At 31.6% G+C, this 23,074-nt stretch overlaps 4 protein-coding genes across 4 annotated transcripts; 2 read left to right on the plus strand and 2 right to left on the minus strand.

The window, feature by feature from the left end:
* Window positions 1–10,076: 10,076 nt before the first annotated feature.
* On the plus strand, window positions 10,077–11,109 carry LOC108835196 (VQ motif-containing protein 9-like). Its single transcript, XM_018608479.2, has one exon. It carries the CDS (start codon window positions 10,259–10,261, stop codon window positions 10,931–10,933), a length of 675 nt encoding a protein of 224 aa, XP_018463981.2. The 5' UTR covers window positions 10,077–10,258; the 3' UTR covers window positions 10,934–11,109.
* A 313-nt stretch (window positions 11,110–11,422) lies between these two features.
* LOC108842629 (14-3-3-like protein GF14 omega) lies at window positions 11,423–13,566 on the minus strand. The gene is made up of 4 exons (XM_018615609.2): window positions 12,984–13,566; window positions 12,069–12,191; window positions 11,855–11,971; window positions 11,423–11,772 (listed from the first exon to the last, which is right to left on the minus strand). Exons 1-4 carry the CDS (start codon window positions 13,458–13,460, stop codon window positions 11,713–11,715), a joined length of 777 nt encoding a protein of 258 aa, XP_018471111.2. The 5' UTR covers window positions 13,461–13,566; the 3' UTR covers window positions 11,423–11,712.
* Window positions 13,567–15,526: 1,960 nt separating this feature from the next.
* On the minus strand, window positions 15,527–16,769 carry LOC108835197 (lysine-specific demethylase JMJ21-like). Its single transcript, XM_056993979.1, has 4 exons — window positions 16,371–16,769; window positions 16,145–16,298; window positions 15,914–16,078; window positions 15,527–15,836 (listed from the first exon to the last, which is right to left on the minus strand). Exons 2-4 carry the CDS (start codon window positions 16,242–16,244, stop codon window positions 15,643–15,645), a joined length of 459 nt encoding a protein of 152 aa, XP_056849959.1. The 5' UTR covers window positions 16,245–16,298; window positions 16,371–16,769; the 3' UTR covers window positions 15,527–15,642.
* Window positions 16,770–17,593: 824 nt separating this feature from the next.
* Window positions 17,594–22,134, plus strand: LOC108839323 (UDP-glycosyltransferase 85A4-like). Its single transcript, XM_056997666.1, has 4 exons — window positions 17,594–17,811; window positions 18,229–18,328; window positions 19,273–19,721; window positions 21,046–22,134. Exons 1-4 carry the CDS (start codon window positions 17,694–17,696, stop codon window positions 21,954–21,956), a joined length of 1,578 nt encoding a protein of 525 aa, XP_056853646.1. The 5' UTR covers window positions 17,594–17,693; the 3' UTR covers window positions 21,957–22,134.
* Window positions 22,135–23,074: the final 940 nt, after the last annotated feature.

The following is a 23,074-nucleotide window of genomic DNA, read 5'->3' on the forward strand; positions in this document are numbered from 1 at the left end:
TTTTTAATTTTTAGTTTAGTAAAATTTCATATACTACTTATAATAGTGAAATTATCATTATAAAATCTTCATTATCTAGAAAACAGAGAAAACAAATGTTCTAAACCTCTTTGACCATCATTTTATGTCAGTGCTCGATGAAAATATATACTAAAACCAGATTTTCATATTTTTGAAATTTTTTCAAAATCCGTGGGCTAACCCCTTCAAAAATATTGAGTTTTCGGTAAATGCTCTATATACTGAAGTTTATACTCTTAACTTTTGTTTAAAATTTTCAAAGCACATTCAACATTTGAATTAATTTATTCAAAACTATCTTTCATGGTATATAGGAATATTCTATTTTTTTATATTTAGTTTCGTAAAATTCATATACTGCCTATAATAGTGAAATTACAATAAAATCTTAATTATATAGAAAACGGAGACAACAAATGTTCTAAACCTCTTTGACCATTATGTAAGTATTCGATGAAACTATACACTAAAACCAGATTTTCATATTTTTGAATTTGTTTCAAAATCCGTGGGTTAACCCCTTCAAAAATATTGAGATTTTGGTAAATGCTCTATATACCGAAGATTCTCTTCATTTTTGTTTAAAAATTTCAAACCACATTCGACATTTGAATTATTGTATTCTAAACTATTTTTTATGATATTTAGGAATCATTCTAATTTTTAATATTTCTTTTACTAAAATATCATATATTGCCTAGATTAGTGGAATTTCCATTATAAAATCTTCATTATCTAGAAACGGAGACAACAAATGTTTTAAACCTCTTTGACCATCATCTTATGTCAGTACTCGATGAAACTATACACTAAAACCATATTTTCATATTTTTGATTTTTTTCAAAATCCGTAGGTTAACCCCTTAAAAAATATTGAGTTTTCGGTAAATGCTCTATATACTAAAAATTTATGCTCTTCACTTTTGTTTAAAATTTTAAAAGCACATTCAACATTTTAATTTTTGTATTCTAATTATCTTTCATGGTGTATATGAATCATTCTAATTTTTTTAATATTTAGTTTGGCAAAAATTTCATACACTGCCTAGAATAGTGGAAATTACTCTAATAAAATCTTTATTATCTAGAGAAAGTGAGACAACAAATGTCTAAACCTCTTTGACCATAATCTTATGTTAGTGCTCTAAGAAAATATACACTAAAACCATATTTTCATATTTTGAAAAAAAATCAAAATTCGTGGGTTAAGCGCCCTTCTAAAATAATGAGTTTTCGGTAAATGCTCTGTATACTGAAGTTTATACTCTTCACTTTTGTTTTTAAAATTTCAAACCACATTCGATATTTGAATTAATTTATTCTAAACTCTCTTTCATGGTATATAGGAATCATTCTAATTTTTAATTTTTTAGTTTAGTAAAATTTCATATACTACCTAAATCAATGGAATTACCATTATAAATATTTATTTTTTAGAAAAACAGAGACAACAGAGGTTCTAAACCTCTTTGACCATCATCTTATGTTAATGCTCTAGAAAATATACACTAAAACCAGATTTTCATATTTTTGAAAATTTTCAAAATCCGTGGGTTAACCCCTTCTAAAATAATGAGTTTTCAATAAATGCTCTATATACTGAAGTTTATACTCTTCACTTTTGCTTAAAAATTTCAATCCACATTCGACATTTGAATTATATATTATAAACTATCTTTCATGTTATATAGGATCATTTCTATTTTGTAATATTTAATTTGGTAAAATTTCATATACTACCTAAAATAAAGAATTACCATCATAAATCTTATTATCTAGAGAAATGGAGACAACAAATGTTCTAAACCTATTTGACCATCATTCTTTGTTAGTGTTAGAAGAAAATATACACTAAAACTAGATTTTCATATTTTTTTAAAAAAATTTCAAAATCGTGGGTTAAGCCCTTCTAAAATAATGAGTTTTCGGTAAATGCTATACTAAAAGTTTTATACTCTTCACTTTTTGTTTTAAAATTTCAAACCACATTCGAAATTTGAATTAAATTATTCTAAACTCTCTTTCATGGTATATAGGAATCATTCTATTTTTTAATTTTTAGTTTACTAAAATTTCATATACTGCCTATAAAGTGAATTATCATTATAAAATATTCATTATCTAGAAAATTGAGACAACAAATGTTCTAAACCTCTTTGACCATCATTTTATGTTAATACTCGATGAAACTATACACTAAACCATATTTTCATATTTTTGATTTTTTTTTCAAAATCGTGGGTTAACCCTTTCAAAATATTGAGTTTTCGGTAAATGCTTTATATACTGAAGTTTTATTCTTAACTTTTGTTTACAATTTTCAAAGCACATTCAATATTTGAATTAATTTATTCTAAACTATCTTTCATGGTATATATGATTTATTCTAATTTTTTTAATATTTAGTTTCGTAAAATTTCATATACTGCCTATAATAGAGTAATTACCATTATAAAATCTTCATTATCTAGAACACGGAGACAACAAATGTTCTAAACCTCTTTGACCATCATTTTATGTCAGCACTCAATGAAACTACACACTAAAACCAGATTTTTATATATTTTGATTTTTTTTCAAAATCCGTGGGTTAACCCCTTCAAAAATGTTGAGTTTTCGGTAAATGCTCTATATATAGAAGTTTATACTCTTAACTTTTGTTTAAAATTTTCAAAGCACATTCAACATTTGAATTAATGTATTCTAAACTATCTTTCATGGTATATAGGAATTATTCTAATTTTTTTAATTTTTAGTTTAGTAAAATTCATATTCTGCCTATAATAGTGAAATTATCATTATAAAATCTTTATTATATAGAAAACGGAGACAACAAATGTTCTAAACCTCTTTGACCATCATTTTATGTCAGTACTCGATGAAACTATACACTAAAACCAGATTTTCACATTTTTGATTTTTTTTTCAAATTCCATGGGTTAACTTCAAAAATATTGAGTTTTCGGTAAATGCTCTATATACTGAAGTTTATACTCTTAAATTTTGTTTAAAATTTTCAAAGCACATTCAACATTTGAATTAATTTATTCTAAACTATCTTTCATGGTATATAGGAAATATTCTAATTTTTTTATATTTAGTTTAGTAAAATTTATATACTGCCTATAATAGTGAAATTACCATAATAAATTTTTATTATATAGACAACGGAGACAACAAATGTTCTAAACCTCTTTGACCATCATCTTATGTAAGTACTCGATGAAACTATACAATAAAACCAGATTTTCATATTTTTGAATTTTTTTTCAAATCCGTGAGTTAACCCCCTTCAAAATATGAGATTTTTGTAATGCTTTATATACAGAAGATGCTCTTCACTTTTGTTTAAAAATTTCAAATCACATTCGACATTTGAATTAATTTATTCAAAAACTATCTTTTTGATATTTAGGTATCATTCTAATTTTTAATATTTCTTTTACTAAAATATCATACACTCCCTAGATAGGAAATTTCCATTATAAATCTTCATTATCTAGAAAACGGACACAACAATGTTCTAACCTCTTTGACCATCATTCTTTATGTCAGTACTCGATTGAACTATACACTAAAACCATTTTTCATATTTTTAATTTTCAAAATCCGTAGGTTAACTCTTTAATATTCAGTTTTCGGTAAATGCTCTATATACTGATTTATGCTCTTCACTTTTTAAAAAAATTTCAAAGCACATTCAACATTTGAATTTTTTGTATTCTAAATTTTCTTTCATGGTGTATATGAATCATTTTAATTTTTTAATATTTAATTGGTAAATTTCATACACTGCCTAATAGTGAATTACCCTAATAAATCTTTATTACCTAGAGAAAGGAGACAACAAATGTTCTAAACCTCTTTGACCATCATCTTATGTTAGTGCTCTAAGAAAATATACACTAAACCATATTTTCATATTTTTTGAAAAAAATTCAAAATTCGTGGGTTAAGCCCTTCTAAAATAATGAGTTTTCGGTAAATGCTCTATATACTGAAGTTTATACTTTTCACTTTTGTTTTAAAATTTCAACCACATTCGACATTTGAATTAATTTATTCTAAACTCTCTATTCATGGTATATAGGAATCATTCTAATTTTTAATTTTTAGTTTAGTAAAATTTCATATACTACCTGTAATAGTGAAATTATCATTATCAAATATTTATTATCTAGAAAATGGAGACAACAAATGTTCTAAACCTCTTTGACCATCATTTTATGTCAGCACTCGATGAAAATTACACAAACCTTTTGATTTTTTTTAAAAATCCGTGGGTTAACCCATTCAAAATATTGAGTTTTCGGGTAAATGCTTTATATACTGAAGTTTATACTTTTAACTTTTGTTTAAAATTTCAAAGCACATTTCAACATTTGAATTAATTTATTTTAAACTATCTTTATGGTATATAGGAATCATTCTAGTTTTTAATATTAGTTTCGTAAATTTTCGTATACTACCTAAAATAGTGGAATTACCTTAATAAAATATTTTATTATCTAGAGAAACGGAGACAACAGATGTTCTAAACCTCTTTGACTATCATCTTATGTTAGTGCTCTAAGTAAATATACACTAAAACCAGATTTTGAATTTTTTCCAAAATCCGTGGGTAAACACCCATTCTAAAATAATGAGTTTTCGATAAATGCTCTATATACTGAAATTTATACTTTCACTTTAGTTTAATAATTTCAAACCACATTCGACATTTGAATTAATGTATTCTAAACTATCTTTCATGGTATATAGGAATCATTCTAATTTTTAATATTTAGTTTACTAAATTTCATATACTGACTAGATTAGTGGAATTAGCATTATAAAATTTTCATTATCTAGAGAAATGAAGACAGCAGAGGCTCTAAACTCTTTGACCATCATCTTATGTTAGTGTTCGATGAAACTATACCCTAAAACCAGATTTTCATATTTTTGAAATTTTTCCAAATAATGAATTTTCGGTAAATGCTCTATATACTGAAGTTTATACTCTTTACTTTTGTTTAAAAAAATTCAACCACATACGAAATTTGAATAAATATATTCTAAACCATCTTACATTGTATATAGGAATCATTCTAATTTTTTAATATTTAGTTTGGTAGAATTTCATATACTGGATAGACTAGTGGAATTACCATTATAAAATCTTTATTATCTAGAAAAACGGAGACAACAAAGGTTCTAAACTCTTTGACCATCATATTGGTATCAGTTCTCTAAGAAATAAACTATACATAAAACCATATTTTCATGTTTTTATTTTTTTCAAAATATGTGGGTTAACCCCTTTAAAATAATGATTTTTTCAGTAAATCCTCTATATACTAAAGTTTATACTCTTCACTTTTGTTTAAAAAATTTCAAACCACATTCAAAATTTGAATTAATGTATTCTACTATCTTTCTTGGTATATAGGAATCATTGTAATTTTTTAATATTTAGTTTAGTAAAATTTCATATACTACCTAGATCAATGAATTAACACTATAAAATCTTCATTATCTAGAGAAACGGAGACAACAGAGGTTCTAAAACTTTTGACCGTTTTCTTATGTTAGTGCTCGATGAAACTATACACTAAAACATGATTTTCATATTTTTTAAATTTTTCCAAAATACGTTTGTTAACCCATTTTAAAAATAATGAGTTTTTGGTTTTTTTTTTGTCATAAAGTTTTTGGTTAATGTTCTATATACTGAAGTTTATACTCTTCACTTAAAATTTTCGAACCACATTCGACATTTGAACTAATGTATTTTTAAAATATTTTCATGGTATATAGGAGTCATTCTATTTTTTTAATTTTAATTTGGTAAAATTTAATATACTGCCTAGAATAATGGAATTACCATTATAAAATCTTTATTATCTAGAGAAATGGAGACAACAAAGATTTTCATATTTTTGAAAAAAATTCAAAATCCGTGGGTTAACCTCTTTTAAAATAATGAGTTTTCGGTAAATGTTCTATATACTGAAGTTTATACTCTTCACTTTTGTTTAAAAATTTCAAACCACATTATACATTTGAATTAATGTATTCTAAACAATCTTTCATGGTATATAGGAATCATTCTAAATTTTTAATATTTAGTTTACTAAAATTTCATATACTAGCTAGATTAGTGGAATTAACATTATAAAATATTTATTATCTAAAGAAACGGAGACAAGAGAGGTTCTAAACTCTTTGACCATCATCTTATGTTAGTGCTCGATGAAACTATACACTAAAATCAGATTTTTATATTTTTGAATTTTTTCCAAATCCGTAGATTAACACCACTTCTAAAATAATGAGTTTTCGGTAAATGTTCTATATACTGAAGTTTATACTCTTCACTTTTGTTTAAAAAATTAAAACCACATTTGACATTTGAATTAGTGTATTCTAAACTATCTTTCATGGTATATAGGAATCATTCTAATTTTTTAATGTTTATTTTACTAAAATTTCATATATTGACTAGATTAGTGAAATTAGCATTATAAAATCTTCATTATCTAGAGAAACGAAGACAACGAAGGTTCTAAACTCTTTGACCATCATCTTATGTTAGTGCTCGATGAAACTATACCCTAAAACCAGATTTTCATATTTTGAATTTTTTCCAAAATCCATGGATTAGCACCCCTATGAAAAAAAATTTTTTTGTTAATTTTTCAATATAATGAAGTTTATACTCATTAAAGTTGTTTAAATTTTTTAAATGCATTATATTTTTTTTTCATCGACTTTTACAGACTCATAAATTTTTATTAATCTATTATAAACTTTATTCCATGGTACATGGCATCGTTCAAATTTTTTTAACAATTGTTTTAATAAAACTTTATATGTTTATTAAATTAGTGGACTAACCACTATGAAATCACTATTCTTTTTGAAAAATGGAAACAATAAAGGTTCCAAACCTCTTTGAACATTATCATATGTCAGTGTGCAATGCATATATTTATTAAAACAATATATTCATATTTATGAATTTTTCTCAAATTTGTAGGTTACACTGCGAAAATATTGAGTTTTTAGCTAAATTCCCAATATACTGAGTTAATACTCTTTAATTGTTTAAAAAATTCTAACTAAATTTTTATGATTGTATCATAAATTATCTTTCATGGTACATCGTCATCGTTTTAATTTCTTAACAATTTTTTAAATAAAACTTAATATATTACTTAAATTATTGGATTAACCACTATGAAATCTCTATTCTTTAGAGAAACGGAAACAATAAAGGTTCCAAACCTCCTTGACCATTATCCTATGCTAGTTTATGATGAAAATATGCATCAAAACAATATAGTCCTATTTTTGATTTTTCTCAAAATATGTGGATTAACCCCTACGAAAATATTTAGTTTTAGGTTAAATGCTCTATATTTTAATCTTATACTTATTAGTGTTGTTTAAAATTTTCTAATCACTTTATAAATTTTTATTAATTTATGATAAACTCTCTTTCATGGTACATGAGCATCATTCTAATTTTTAAAAAATTAAATTAGTAAAATTTCATATGCTGTATAAATCATTGGACTTACCTCTATGAAATTTTTATTTTTTAAAAAAATGTAGACAGCAAAGGTTTGAAACATATTTGACCATCATCATATGTCAATACATGATGCAACTATGCATTTAAACAAAATTATCATATTTATTGATTTTTTCAAAATTTATGGGTTAATCCCTACAAAAATATTATTTTTTCGTTAGTTTTTCTATATACTGAATTTTATATTCATTAAAGTTATTTAAATTTTTCTATAGTAAGTTTTTTCCTCTTTTAATTCGTATAATTTTATTTTTTACGAGGTCAAAACCCAAACATTCTGATGTACATATATTAATGAATCTTTAGTCAAACAACTGGACCAATGGACTTCCACACGCAAACAAATTATTTCCTTTTCATCTTATTCAAGAAAAATGAAAATCCAATTAAAGCCCCTATTAATTACAATTTAAAACCATTTTGTTTTCTTCTTCTTATAAATATCTTTAATATTAGGGAAATTGCATTGTACAGCAATCAAACAAAAGATTATTTATTGTATAACCAAAAAACCTAAATCATCCATATGTATTGTGTCTTTTATATAATATTGCCATTATACCCCTATCTACAACCGGTGAAACCTGCACAAAGAAAACAAAATTTTTGTTAACGTGGTCTGTGTTCATTCACACATCTTTTTGCACACAATTTCTTCTCACGAAATGAACAAAAATAAAAACGTACACGGTGAGCAGATACAGCACATCTTCCATTGCTTTTCCTTCTTCTCTTAAATCGTTCATTCTCACAATCATACTTTTGTTTTTATACTCTGTTTTGTTTTTGTTTTACAGTTCCGACGATGACAGCTGATCGGTAAAAGCGTCGCCGTCTCAGAAAAAAAAAGAGGAGATGCCCATCTGCAACGGCTTGTTTGGCTACTGACGGAAATCTTTGCGCATCTGAAATCTACGGAGTCGCCAACGACGTAAACGCCACCACGAGGTGCATCAAATCTTCCTTCAATCGCCTTGATCTCTTCGATTTACTAGGCGATTACATGTATTAATCACACGGATGTCGTCTGTTACACTTATTTTTGTCTCTGTAAATGACCCAAAATTGATTAGAGAAGATGAACAGATTTGTAACATTGTGTTCTATTCTATTATATGTGTATGGAATAGAAATTAAAAAAAAATGTATAATGAATGTTTTATTCATGTTATGTAATGTGAAACACTTTGTTATTATACTTTTTATCATGTATCGTTTTGTTTAATGATTAATAAAGAATGTATTATTTGTTCTCCAATATGCACTATACTAGGTATTTTGTTTCATTCTATTTGAGTTTAGGGTTTATACTTGAGTTTAGGGTTTTAGTGATTAAGATTTAGGGTTTAGTATTTGGAAGGTTGAGGTTTAGGTTTAGCGACCCTATCATGTATCATTCCATTTGACGGTTAATAAAGAGTGTCATGTTTTATTCACTAATATGTATTATACTATGTATTTTGTTCCATTCTATTTGGGTTTAGGGTATATAACTAGGATTTAGGGTTTAGTGACTAGGATTTAGGGTTTAGTATTTGGAAGGTAGGGATTGAGGTTTGAGTTTACTCACCCTATCATGTATCGTTCCATTTGATGCTTAATAAAGAGTGTTCTATTTTATTCACCAATATGTGTACTATACTATGTATTTTGTTCAATTTTATCTGGGATTATGGTATATAACTAGGATTTAGAGTTTAGTGATTAAGATTTACGGTTTAGTATTTGGAAGGTAGGGATTGAGGTTTAGTTATTAGTATTTAGGGTTTAGTATTTGGAAGGTGGGGGTTGAAATTTGGGTTTAGTGATCCAATCATGTGTCGTTCCATTTGACGATTAATAAAAGATGTTCTATTTTATTCTCCAATATGTACTATACTATGTATTTCGTTATATTATATTTGGGTTTAAAGTTTATATTTGGGTTTAGGGTTTAGTAATTAGAATTTAGGGTATAATATTTTGAAGTTGAGATTTGAGGTTAGGATTTAGTGATAACAACTTAGGGTTTAGTATTCAAAATTTAGGTATGGGTTTAGCATTTAAGAGGTATGTGTGATGTATTATGGCACAGAGATAAAATAGTATATGTGCAACCGAGATAGAATAGTATAGGTTCAATCTGGGAAGTATTAACTTCTTCATACATTATCATCTTAAAATTAGAGTGAATGAGATTGGTCAATGGAATATAAGATATACTAAAAGAATTCTATTTTAATTCACACTTTTACTGTCAATAATAGCACTGTATGCTAATGTGGAATATAAGATATATTATAGTGACGTCGTTTTCTTTTCTTACGTTACGTATGAACAGTTTACACAAATTGTGGGCCAAGTAAATTGGTTTCGACGTCATCCCTTAACATTTTGTCACCGGTGACTTGAAACATCAAAGGGTAAAACCGGAGAAAATCAGTGCTAAATGTTACCAGCTCAATTACGTCAAAATCATAGCTATTCTCTTAATTATGCTTCGGATTTTGGCTATCTCACCAATTCTCCCTTAATATTAGAGGAGAAAGAAAAAAACATTTTCACCAACTTTGTCTTCTCCATTATCTCTCTACCAAATCTCGCAGAGAAATAACAAAACCGAAGCTTAATAGAGAAAGAGAGAGTGAGAGAGAGATAAGAACCCGATTTTGTTATAAGATGGATAAAAGCTCTAACTCCTCCGCCTTATCAGCTACCGCAGCGAGTAGCACCTGTAACAACAAAGATCATCATTACCTAAGACAACTCAACAAGCTTTCACACAAGATATCAAAACCAACACCAACCTCCTCCTTCTCCGTCTCCGCCGCACTGAATCAAGAAAATAGTCACCAACCGCTTCCTCCTCCTCCTCCTCCGCAACCGCCGATGAATCATCAGCCTCCGGTTTACAACATCAACAAGAACGATTTCAGAAACGTCGTTCAGAAACTCACCGGCTCCCCTGCTCACGAACGAATCTCTTCTCCTCCTCCGCCGCGGCAGCAGAGTTCGCGTCTGCACAGGATCCGTCCTCCTCCGCTGGCTCACGTTATCAACCGCCCTCCTAGTGACGCTCATCGTCGTAACTCGAGCGGTGTATATGTCCCTAGACCAACGGCTGCGCCGCTTTCTCCTCTCCCTCCGCTTCCTCCGGTTCACGCGGCGGCGGAATCTCCGGTGTCGTCCTACATGCGTTACCTTCAGAGCTCGATGTTCTCTGGACTATTATCGCCTTTGGCTCCTTTGGTCTCGCCGAGCTTACTGTTATCGCCAACGTCAGGTCAGGTAGGGTTTCAGGTGTCTCCGACCACGGTGCCGCTTCCTAGTCCTAAAAAATTCAAAGGTCACTGATCAAAAATGCAAAGCTCATTTGTCGGATGGAATTTTTTAAAAGTTGTCGTTTATATACATCATTAGTTTTCTTTTTCGAAAATTAAATTACTTTGAGTCTTTGTTTTCTTTACTTTGTTTTGTTCATGTTAGAAAAACAGACAAAGGAAAAGAAAGGAATACACTTTTGCAACTCCCATTATTCTTCATTTAACCTTTTGTTGATCATCTCTTCTTCTTATTATATCAAACTGCATACTAATGTCGATTGATTCGTTCTTGGTAAAGAAAAGGGGTATTTGATTGGATAGCTTACCTATACCAGTCACATCACTGTTCCTTTGGTTGATTTTTTCTGCTCTGATGCTTCCATTTTCTGTTGAAACTTCAGCCCATGTAAACCAATAACGAGTGTGTATACTTATTCTTATAAGTTATCTTCGTATAATCAATTGGATTATTGATATGAGTCCCCTTAATTGGTTAAGTAATTTGCTTCACACCGTCAAATAAACAAGTCCCATTTTAAAATTTTGAGAACAAGATAAGGACAGAGCCTTTCAAATTTGATTAGAAACACACAAAGCAAGGTTGATAGCAGACATTAAAATAGACATATCCCAGACAACAACAACAAAAAAAAAGACAGAACAACAAAAAAAAAGAGAGAAAATCAGACAAAGTGATAAAAAAAGATGATGACTGATGATGGTTCAACTTTGCTAGGGGATACGATGAATTGAATAAAAGATCCAAACCCCTAGAAACTAGCAGTTCAGTCAAAAGGATTTTTATTACTGCTATTCATCAGCTGGCTTTGGAGCTGACTCTTCCTTGATCTCCTCATCCGCAGTATCATCCTGATAATCATCCACCAAACATAGACTTTAAGCACATGAAAATTACGGTAATAGAAGAAAACTTGCATACATAGATTCATACCTGCATGTCGGATGTCCAGAGAGTGAGGTTGTCACGGAGAAGCTGCATGATCAAGGTGCTGTCTTTGTATGACTCTTCCCCTAGTGTGTCCAACTCCGCAATCGCATCATCAAAGGCCTTGAATGATAACAAATACAACGAAGATTATGTCTTTGTTTAGGTGAATAAAACAATACAAAAATACAAGCAAAGTTGATTAGTGGGATCCAAGTACCTGTTTAGCGAGGCTGCAGGCACGATCAGGAGAGTTTAAGATCTCGTAGTAGAACACAGAGAAGTTCAGTGCCAGACCTAGACGGATCGGGTGAGTTGGAGCTAGCTCTGCATTCGCAATATCCTGTAAAGAGAGAAGATTCACATATAAACAAAAAAAAAACCAAGGCAAGCTCAGAGATCTTGTTTACACATCCGGTTCGGTTCATGTAATTCGATTTTCAGTCAATTCGATTCAATTTCCGGTTTAAATTAACTAATATCTCCATAATTTTGGTTATTATCCGAGTTAATTCAATTAGATTTTCGGTTTAAATAGACTAAAAACTCGGATAAAAAATTGGATTAGTTTGATTCAAAATTTGGTTAAAGTTAATATAAGTTGGTTTAGTTTTAACTTTTCACCGAACTGAACCGAACTTGAACCAAAAACCGGAAATTTAGATTTGATTCCGTTCAGTGGGTTTGGATTCATAGCTAAATCTTTACAGACTATGTTAGGTTTTGGTTAAAGTCGATATAATTTGGTTTAATTTTAACTTTTCAACAACTGAACTAACCGATTAAAAATTGCCAAACTGAACCGAATCCTAAACCGAACTTGAACCAAAAACCGGAAATTTCGTTTTTGTTCGGTTCAAATCCGCAAGGCTAATTCTTGTTCATAGCTAAATATTTATAGACTATGTCACTATGATATAGTTTGGTTAAAGTCGATACAATTTGGTTTAGTTTTAACTTTTCAATAACTGAACTAACCGATTAAAAATTGTCTAACTGACCCGAATCTTAAACAAAATTTGAAATTTCCGGTTTAGTTCGGTTCAAATCCGTAAAAAAAAAATCGAATCTAATCCACGAATCAATCAATCAACAAAAGCCTTACGAATCACAATCTCAGATCTGAGAGATTTACCTGAGCAGATTTGTAAGCAGAGAGCGTATTCTCAGCCGCATCTTTCCTCTCCTGCCCAGTCTTAAACTCAGCCAAGTACCTATGGTAATCCCCCTTCATCTTCAGATAAAACACCTTCGAATCCCCAGACCCCGCGGCGGGGACCAACCTCGAATCCAGCAGCTTGAGTATCCCCTCGCAGATCCCGGCGAGCTCCCCTTCGATCTTCCCCCTGTAATCGCGGATCGCCGCCACGTGGTCTCCGTTGCCGCGGCTCTCCTCCTTCTGCTCGATCGAGGAGATGATGCGCCACGACGCGCGCCGGGCGCCGATCACGTTCTTGTAGGCCACGGAGAGGAGGTTTCGCTCCTCCACGGTGAGCTCGTCGCCGTCGACGGAGGCGGAGACTTTCTCCATGAACTCCACCATCTCCTCGTACCGCTCGGCTTGCTCCGCGAGCTTGGCCATGTACACGAACTCCTCACGCGCGGTAACCATTTCTTTTTTTTTTTTTGAGAGAATCGGTTTTTTGATTGGCTTTAGGTCAGAAGCGAGAGAGGATGATCGAGTGAAAGGTGTTTTTTTTCTTAACGAGTTTTTTAGAGGAGAGGAGTGAAAGTTGGAAGCAGTGTTGAATATGGGCCGTTGGGTTTGTTTGCTTTTTATAAAGGGCAAAGTATATTCTGGCCTGTTTTTACTCTATTTTTTTAATATAGAAAAATATATAATCTTGAAATTTAACCATTTTAAGATTTTTATTTTAAATTCATTTCTGTATTTGATTTAAATCTTCTTGTTCGAAATATTTTTATTTCTTTACCACTTTCTCTAATTTACTGTTGTTTCTTAATTTAAAATAGATATTGTTATTTTTGGTTTATATTCAGAGACACAAATAATATTTATCTATATGTAGATGCTGTTTTTTAAGCATTCAATTTTTTTTGAAGATGATTTTATCATCAAATTTCTGAAGGATTACTATTTTAAAAAAATTGGTCATTTAACAAATAAATGTTCATGAGATGTTACTATTAGTATATGAAAAAAAAAAATCCCCCCCCCCCCCCCCCAACCTTATGAATTATAAATGTTGGTCTAATAGGTAAGATAAATGCTAGTTTTTATGAACTTGTGAGTATTTGTTAATCTACCGTATAAAATAATAGAGTTAGTAGATTGATAGAAATAGTACAATAATGGAAGCAAGTTGTGTTAGCAAAAAAAATGGAGACAGCTCATAGGGACACATGTGTTGTGAGCATGTCAGGGGATCCAAAGGACTGTTTCTTCTCTTTTACTTGTTCCATATGATATCGTGACTAGTACTAAAATGTTATTTAGAAAAATTTAAAACTTCTGTTATGTGTGAATATTTATTGGCTATTCTCCAAATCATAGAAACGTTATCGTAGGCGATGTCTACGAGATTGGTTTGATATCTCGTTATAGATTATGATATTGTATTTGACCTGAAGTGTTAATTTCGCAATTTGATAATTGAAATTTAAGTCAACCGTGTCTCTTTTGATTAGTTTAAATTTACGCGGAAACTTTTTTGGGGTGGGATTACTAGAGAATAAGTTTTGTCTTTGCCCTTTACGGTTTTGTTTACTATATTCATTCAACAACTATTCTCATGATTATGTGTTTTCATATCTTGCTTCTTCGCTAGTTTGTTTTTTTATGGAACATGATATTGCTAACTTTGGCCAACCCAATAATTTTTCAAAATGAAAAAAAATAGTATATGCGTGCTTCATGTCTGGGAAGAAGGCATGCTTTACAAATTTACATGGTTAAACGGTGGAGGCTCTCTCTAGGCCATGACATTTGATACCTGTTAGGGTCTAGCGAGTCGCTCGTGGATTTAGTACCAACGTCAACAAAAGTGTAATATCGACTCGGAATAAACCTTTTGTTAAACGTAAGAAATAACAAAATTCAAACAATAAGGATATATACATGTATGCTTGTTCTCTTGTTATTAGTAATTTATCAAAGAATCCATAATGTATTACAAAAACTAATCAGAATTAACTATGAACATAGCTTTTCTGAGTTTCAAAAAAAAAAAAACATAGCTTTTCTAATAAAATTAATGTAACAAAATGGGGAAAGCTAACAGATACATCAGACCCTACTTCATAGCTAGTTATTAGTTTATTACAGTCCACCAGGACCATCACCGACCAATGTGAATCAGATACAAATTTAGAATAATTAATTTTTGAAAGGCTCAAATTATAAACTTCATGATAATTGTAACTTTCAGTGGAACAAAAGATTGAATTCACATAGTTTGTTTTTTTTGCGTGAGAAACGCTTTCGGCTCCACAACCTCCACCACCAATAATTCTTATCATAAACTCTAACTTGATGTGATCCATAAGGTATTTTTGTTCCTTTGTTGATGATTGATCCATGAGTTTATCTTGCAAGTTGTAATCATATAAATAACTTACAATAGAAGTTTTATACATTTAAACTTCAGGAAAGTTCTTATATGCAAAGCATTTCACAAAACCCACAATCAAACACTTGCAATCCTAAAAAAAAAACAGTTCTCGTAAAAGCATAATTAATTAATCACGAAATAATTTTAAAATAATCACACATAAGTATGAACTATAACCTGTGTTTTCTATCAATTACTCGGCCTTCACCGAGTCACAACAACTCAAAAAAAAAAACAAATATAAATAAACAAGAACAAATTTAGAAGATTTCTTTTAAGGTAAAAAACATCAGTAGGAGTTAAATAGACTCCAAACAGTGAGCTCAATCTGTTCCCATGATTCAGCTGTCCGAAGCTCATCCCAAATACTGAACATTGCAACCAACAGATTCTCTTCATGTAATATACAATAACACCTGCCAAACCAAATCACAAAGTTAGACATAACAACAAAAGAAAAGCTTCAATGCTAACTTAATCAAATATTACTTACATTGTGGATAGGAAGGAGACAATACTTTCTTCCTCGTACTGTCTGCTGTTTCATACTTACTTCTGATTAAAGGAAGGCCGTAACTTTCTAGAAGCTTCTTGAAAAGCTCAGTGTCTCTTCTAAACACGTCCAAGTATATTGGTATCAGGTCGTATATTGGATCTCCTGCAAATTTCCTCAACTCTTTCAGTAAACTCTCCAAACTTGCATATCATTGGGTAAAAGTAGTACCTATGGATAGATCGCTGAAGTCAAGAATATGACTGGGACGCCAGGAATTGTGTTGACCATCACCATCTGCGTATGGTTCCATGTGAATGTTGTCGTCCATGACGTCTGAGTGTATCCAGGTGCAGGGCTTGACTTCGTTACCAACATCTGTGTCCTATGATCACAGAAGAACGTTATCTTAATCCTTTAGCCATTTTTTACGTAGTAAAGAATAGAGAGAAGTAACCTTGAAAACATGGAGCAAGTCTAGAAAAAAAAATCATCATGAATGTATTCGTCTATCTTGTTCATCAGAGCCTGAGGAATCGGACTTCCCCTGAAAGGTTTGAGCCAAACAATCACCAACAAAAAGCTTTCTTTACAACAAAAGCAAATGGAAACAGAGTCAGGAGAATATGTAAACCAGTTTTCCAGACGACTAGTAACATAACATCTTTCTTCTTTTGGCAGAGAGCATCAACAAAAACTTTCCATTCTGGTGGAATCTTCAGCTCCTGCATGAACACCATTTGCACACAATGACTCAGGACGTGTGACTGGCGGATATGAAAGTAGATGAAGGTTGCGTAGTTGTTGTCCTAGAAAGGAAGCCAAGTCCTGAGGATCGCTCCACGTCAAGTCAGCTCTTCTGTCAATAACAGCTTCAAATCAGTGATCATGCATTTTAGTAGATGAATATGAGGAAAAGAGAACCTACAGTTGGGCAACTATCTTCCCTTTGCATCATTGTGTTATAATATACGGCCAAACATCTGAGCTCAACGAACCGAAAGAATCAGGTGCTGGCTTCCCTTGGTTTCTATGTTCAAGAAGCGTTTTTGTTCCAGATACCGAATGGGAATTCACTGTTCAGCGTTTATGCATCAAAGTCGAGATTGGAGGTGGTGAAAATGTCTTGGATTCGCTTGCTAGAACATCAGGGATGTGGCTCTTCAAAGGAGAATCAGGTCGGCCAAGAATTAATGTCATAAAACTCAAGCTGCCAAAAAACAAGAAGCAAAGAGTTACAATCGTAAAAGATGGTCAAGGATAGGGTTAGGATTTTGAACCGAATTTGGTTAGTTCGGTTTGATTCGGTAAGTGTATCTTTTTTGAAAAAGTTCAGTTTTTGGTTCGACAATCGGTTACTTCGGTTTTCTTGAAAAAAAAGTATAATCACTATACCAAAACCCAAACTGAACTAACCAAATATATCCGAACCTTTAAAGAAATAAAACACAATATAATCAAAATCAAAAACTTCGGTAAAATTTTGAAAAACAAAACTAACCGAATACCTAACCAAATTTTTTTTTTGGGTCAAACCTAACCAAACTTTATTCCAGGTTTATTCGGTAAAATTTATGTTGAACCGACCCTCAAAGATTAAAAAACATTACAGTTGGTTGTAAATATTATGTACCATAATACAAGATTTTATACTATATAACTCGGGAAAACGAATATTACCCCACACTCTAGTATATCATCCACACACCTGTCTTTCTCTTCTCTCTTCTTGAAAACAAACATCTTCCTGTGATTCGTGACAAGCTAAAAACAAACTAAAATGGAACCACATGCTGTTCCTCCCTCAAGGAATCGACATGCAGTTTGCATACCTTATCCAGCACAAGGCCACCACTACAAGAATACAGTTCATACTCCGACGGACGTATTAATCGCAAGTTGGTCGGTAACATTCGTTTCCTATAATTTCCCGACAATGAAACTTTAGTCGGAGTTTGGGTCTCGGAAATCTCGGGTTCTCGGAAGTTTATCTGTACGTTCCGTTAACAAATATTCTCGGGATTATATATCGGGAAGTGATCGGAAGATACCGTTGAATTTCCGAGAAATATTGGCGATGAGCTTCCGAGAAATCAATATTTTTTAATAAAAAAAAACAAATAATGAAATATAAAAAACCTCACAATAATATTAAATATCAAATATTTATTACAAATAAACAAATTAAATTTAAAAGTCTAAAACAATTAAACGAAATAAAAAATAAACAAATTAAATTTAGAAGTCTACAAAAACTAAATGAAATAAAAATAAACCTATTAATAATTGGTGTAGATGCGACGGTGTTGGTGTAGGATGCGAAGGTGCCGGTAACGGTGGGGTAGCAGAAATAGCGGTGGAGGGAGTTGGCGGTGACGATGGCAGTGTAAGGAGTTTAGGCGGTGGTGTAAAGAGGTCTTAGGTAGAGTTTCTTCAAAGAAAAAACAAATCTGAAAGCACTAAAATAAACAGAGAAGGGGGAAGAAGGAAAGAGGAGAGAAGGAGAAAGGAGAAAACAATTATACTAGACAGAGAACACTAACCGGGGCCAAACTGGAAGAATCAGTACAAGCAGCATCACCATTTCCTCCAACTCCCTGTCCAGAACGGAAACTAAACCGGCGGCAGAGATCACTAGACAGAGCAACTGCTAGGGGGCCAGCCGAAGACACGAAACCGAAGCTCGTGAAGAGTCGCTTTACACCGTTGCGTAAGGGAAGATCTATTCTTTGACAGATCTATTCTTTTTTTTTTTGTCACAGTGACAGATCTATTCTAAGTAAAAGAAATAGGGAAAAAATAGAAAAATTAAATACTATATCTTTTTCTTACTTTACGATCTCCACAAAAGTTTCAAGCTCTGCATCCAGACCCTTCCTTTTTTCCAACAACACATCTGGGTAAGCCACGTGTTTTTAATTTTATACCGTCTTTGAAGATATCAAGAGAAATCGAATTGGGAAAAATAGAGATGTGGGATCTCAACTAAATCGATAAATGGTAGGAAACAGTTCAGTTGCCAAACCAAGAGAACTCCGACGAATTTTTGTCAGTTTTTGTGACGACGTACCGAGAAGAAAATTAATCGTCGGGATCTTGAATGGCCTGAGAAGATACCGACAACATATTCTAGGAACTTTCCGAGAAAACAAGCTCCTCGCTATTTTCTTTTCTTTCCGACAACTTACCGACTTTAGTTTATGACAAAACACCGAGAATATTGATTTATCGCAAAGTCCCGATAATATTCCGAGAATAATCATATGTTCTCGGAAATTGATCAGAAACCCATCATAAATTTACCGAGGAGAGATGTAGTCGGTAAATGTCGTCGGCGTTGACATTGATTTCTTGTAGTGACACATCAACCCCATGCTGAAAGTTGCCAAGCTTCTCCACGCCAGAGGCTTCCACGTCACCTTCGTCAACACCGACTACAACCACCGCCGCATCCTCCGATCACGTGGTCCTCACGCTCTCGACGGTCTCCCCTCCTTTCGCTTCGAGACTATCCCTGATGGTCTTCCTTGGACCGACGTAGACGCTAAGCAGGACATGCTTAAGCTTATAGACTCCACCATGAAGAACTGTTTATCCCCGTTCAAAGATCTTCTCACCCGGTTGAACTCCGGTTCTGATGTACCGCCGGTTAGCTGTATAGTCTCTGACGCTTCTATGAGTTTCACGATTGACGCGGCGGAGGAGCTTGAGATTCCGGTGGTTTTGCTTTGGACAAACAGTGCTACTGCGCTTATCTTGTATCTTCACTATCAAAAACTCATCGAGAAAGGGATCATTCCTGTAGAAGGTATCATGCATCTCGACTTGGTTTATCTACTTAGCACATCTCTAGCTTATACCTATTTTTCATCGAAACTCTTATTTTAAAATAAAACAATTTCTAATTAAAACTTTATTTATTTTATTATAAATAAAGTTCGATTATTGTCCGACAGGAATTGATTGAAAAAGACTGTTAAAACTGCAGACATTCATTTTTTTTTAAAAAGTTTTTAATAAAGCCACCTATTAACTTTAAATAGTATGACTTGTGAGCTAAATTGAAATAAACTAATTTTTCAAAGTTTCTATTTAGTATTTTGAGGACTTTTGAAAATAAATATACTGTAAAATTAAAATCACAGCAAAAATATATACTGAGTAAATAAACTAAATATTTTAAGAATTAATAATACAAAGTGAGTTATATATTAGAATTCATACTATTGTTTATTTTAGTAATTAAAATAAATAAAATAAATATTTTAATAATTAATAATATAAATTGGGTTATATATTAGAATTCATACTATTGTTTATTATGTATCTAATAACAATGTATAACAGTCCAAATATGTTATATTTGTAAACAAATTTTAATCTTCTCTAAAAACATGCATTAATCAATATTGATAGTTAAGCACTTCAGCTAAAATTTATTACTCCTCCTTATCTTTTATTAAAGTGTAACATAATATATTTCATTCAGATGAAGACATTTTAATAGTAATTAACTAATATATTTTATTTAATGCACAATTAATTAAATAAAAATATTAAAAGAAAAATATATTAGATATTTAAATGGATAAAATAAATTTATTTTACAAAGTTGAACTAGAAATATAGAATGATACTTTTTAGTTAAATGATACATTAAATAAACCAAAAAAATTAAATGATACTCTCTCCGTTTCATATTAATTAGTTGTCGTTCTGAGTTTATACACACAAATTAAGAAAGCATTTTATTTTACATATTTTCAAAACAAAAACAATATTACCAATAAACTTAACCATATTTTAACCAATACAAAAATATAATAGAGAATACTGTCAATAAGTTTTATAGAAAATTAGAAATGACACTTATTTTTAAATAAAAATTTTGCTAATGACAAGTAATTTGAAATGGAATGAGTATTTTTTAAGTAACAAATGAGTGTGTTTCATGTAATACAATATAAATTATATATAGTAAATATTGAAGTTTAATAAAATCTTCTACAGGTTTTTATAGAATTGAAGAAATGAAGTTTATTTGTGATTTTTATAAATAAAAGTAGTATTTTCAAAAAGGAAAAAAAAAACACTTAGCATGATTAATAAACACACATGCAAAATTCCACTAGATGAGAGTGATTTGAAGACAGAGATAGACTGGTTACCATCGATAAACACCATTCAGCTCAAAGACTTTCCAGACTTCATCATCAAGACCGATCATCAACACCTCATGCTTAACTTCATCACGCACGTGACCGAAAGATCCAAACGCGCTTCCGCTATAATCACCAACACTTTCGAAAACCTCGAACACGACGTCGTCTCGTCCCTGCGATCGATTCTCCACACTCGGATCTATCCAATCGGACCGTTACCGATCCTAGAGAACCGGGAAGTTAACCGGGACAGCGAGATCGGACGGCTGAGATTGAATCTATGGGAAGAAGAGATTGAATCTTTAAATTGGCTCGAGACAAAGGAGAAGAAGAGTGTGCTTTACGTTAACTTCGGGAGCATAACGGTTTTAACGCGCGAACAGCTCATAGAGTTCGCGCGGGGATTAGTGGCGAGCGGGAAGGAGTTTCTCTGGGCGGAGCGATCGGTTCTTCTCCCGGCGGAGTTTCTATCGGAGACGAAGGCGGATCGAGGGAAGGTGGTTACGGGGTGGTGTCGTCAGGAGAAGGTGCTCTCGCATCCGGCGATCGGAGCGTTTTTGACTCACTGCGGATGGAACTCGACGGTGGAGAGCGTGGTCGCCGGCGTTCCGATGATCTGTTGGCCGTTCTTCGCCGATCAGCTGACGAATCGGAGGTTCTGTTGCGGGGAGTGGGGGCTGGGGGTGGAGATCGGAGGCGAAGTGAGGAGGGAGAGAGTTGAGGCGGCGGTTAGGGAGGTGATGGATGGAGCGGGAGGAGTTGAGGTGAGGAAGAAGGTGATGGAGTGGCGGCGCGTGGCGGAGGAAGCTTCGGCGCCGCCGTGTGGTTCCTCTTTTGTTAATTTGGAAATGGTGGTTAATGAAGTCCTTAGTGACAGTTAGATCGATATTACTGGGCTTGCACGTAACGAAAGCTCAGTTGATATAAATAAGGCCCATTATAGAGTGAGAAATGTCTCTCAGTCAGTATCATTTGAGATGGATTTGAATGAGAATAAACTCAAAACTTTGTAAAATCACAATATAAAAGATATACATGCAACCTTTTTTTTGTTTCTCACTTATGTAATATTATAGTGAAAATTCCAGAGCAAGTGAGAGGATAAAAAGATGTAGGAGAAGCAAGAATGTGAATGATGTATATAGCCAAGTTTGGTCTTATGTAAAATTTACTGCTAACCTATTATATTAAACCTTTTTGATAACTTTAAAATTTATATAAAATTTGGATATCTAAAGCCAGTGTTTCATGAATTTTAGTTTATGGCCAATCGTGTGTATAACATAAAGTTTTTTAACATAAAGTTGAAATAGAAGAATATGATGGACTTGATTATATGTAGATTCTATCAAAAATACAATTAAGGTGATGATTGTTTATTTGGTTTTAAGATTTTAGTTTTTTTTTTGACTTTTATACTTAAGTTTTTAGATTTTAGTTTTTAGATTTTGGTTTTTAGTTTTTGGTTTTTGGTTTTTGATATTCTTGTAGATTTTAGTTTTTTTTTTAAAACTTGAATGGTGATTAGATTTTGGTTTTTGTTTTTAGATTCAAATAAATAATTAATGATAAAATATTTTTCACAAAATAAAATAAAAGTATCATAAGTATCACTATAAGTAAACTAATATAAATTTATCTTAAAATAAAAATAAATAAACAAAAAAAAATATTATAAAAACTAATGGCTAAATTTTGATATATATTTAAGTTTATATTTACAGGGAAATACACATAATATTTATATAATGTATTTATGTTTACGTTTCTAATTCTTGTTTTACTCTCATTTTCAAAGAATCAATAAGACAATTTATTTTTTTGCATTTTATTTTAATTTTCCATCTGATTTATTTTAATTCGTTCTAGGTTTATGCATACATATTAATAAACATATGATTTATATATTTTTAAAATAAAAATACAATTACCTATACATGATACATCTAACCATATTTCAACCAATATAAAACGAAATTGGAGAATCTTGTTGATAAAT

Source organism: Raphanus sativus, chromosome 2, assembly GCF_000801105.2.
Source record: "Raphanus sativus cultivar WK10039 chromosome 2, ASM80110v3, whole genome shotgun sequence".
Taxonomy (NCBI): Eukaryota; Viridiplantae; Streptophyta; class Magnoliopsida; order Brassicales; family Brassicaceae; genus Raphanus; species Raphanus sativus.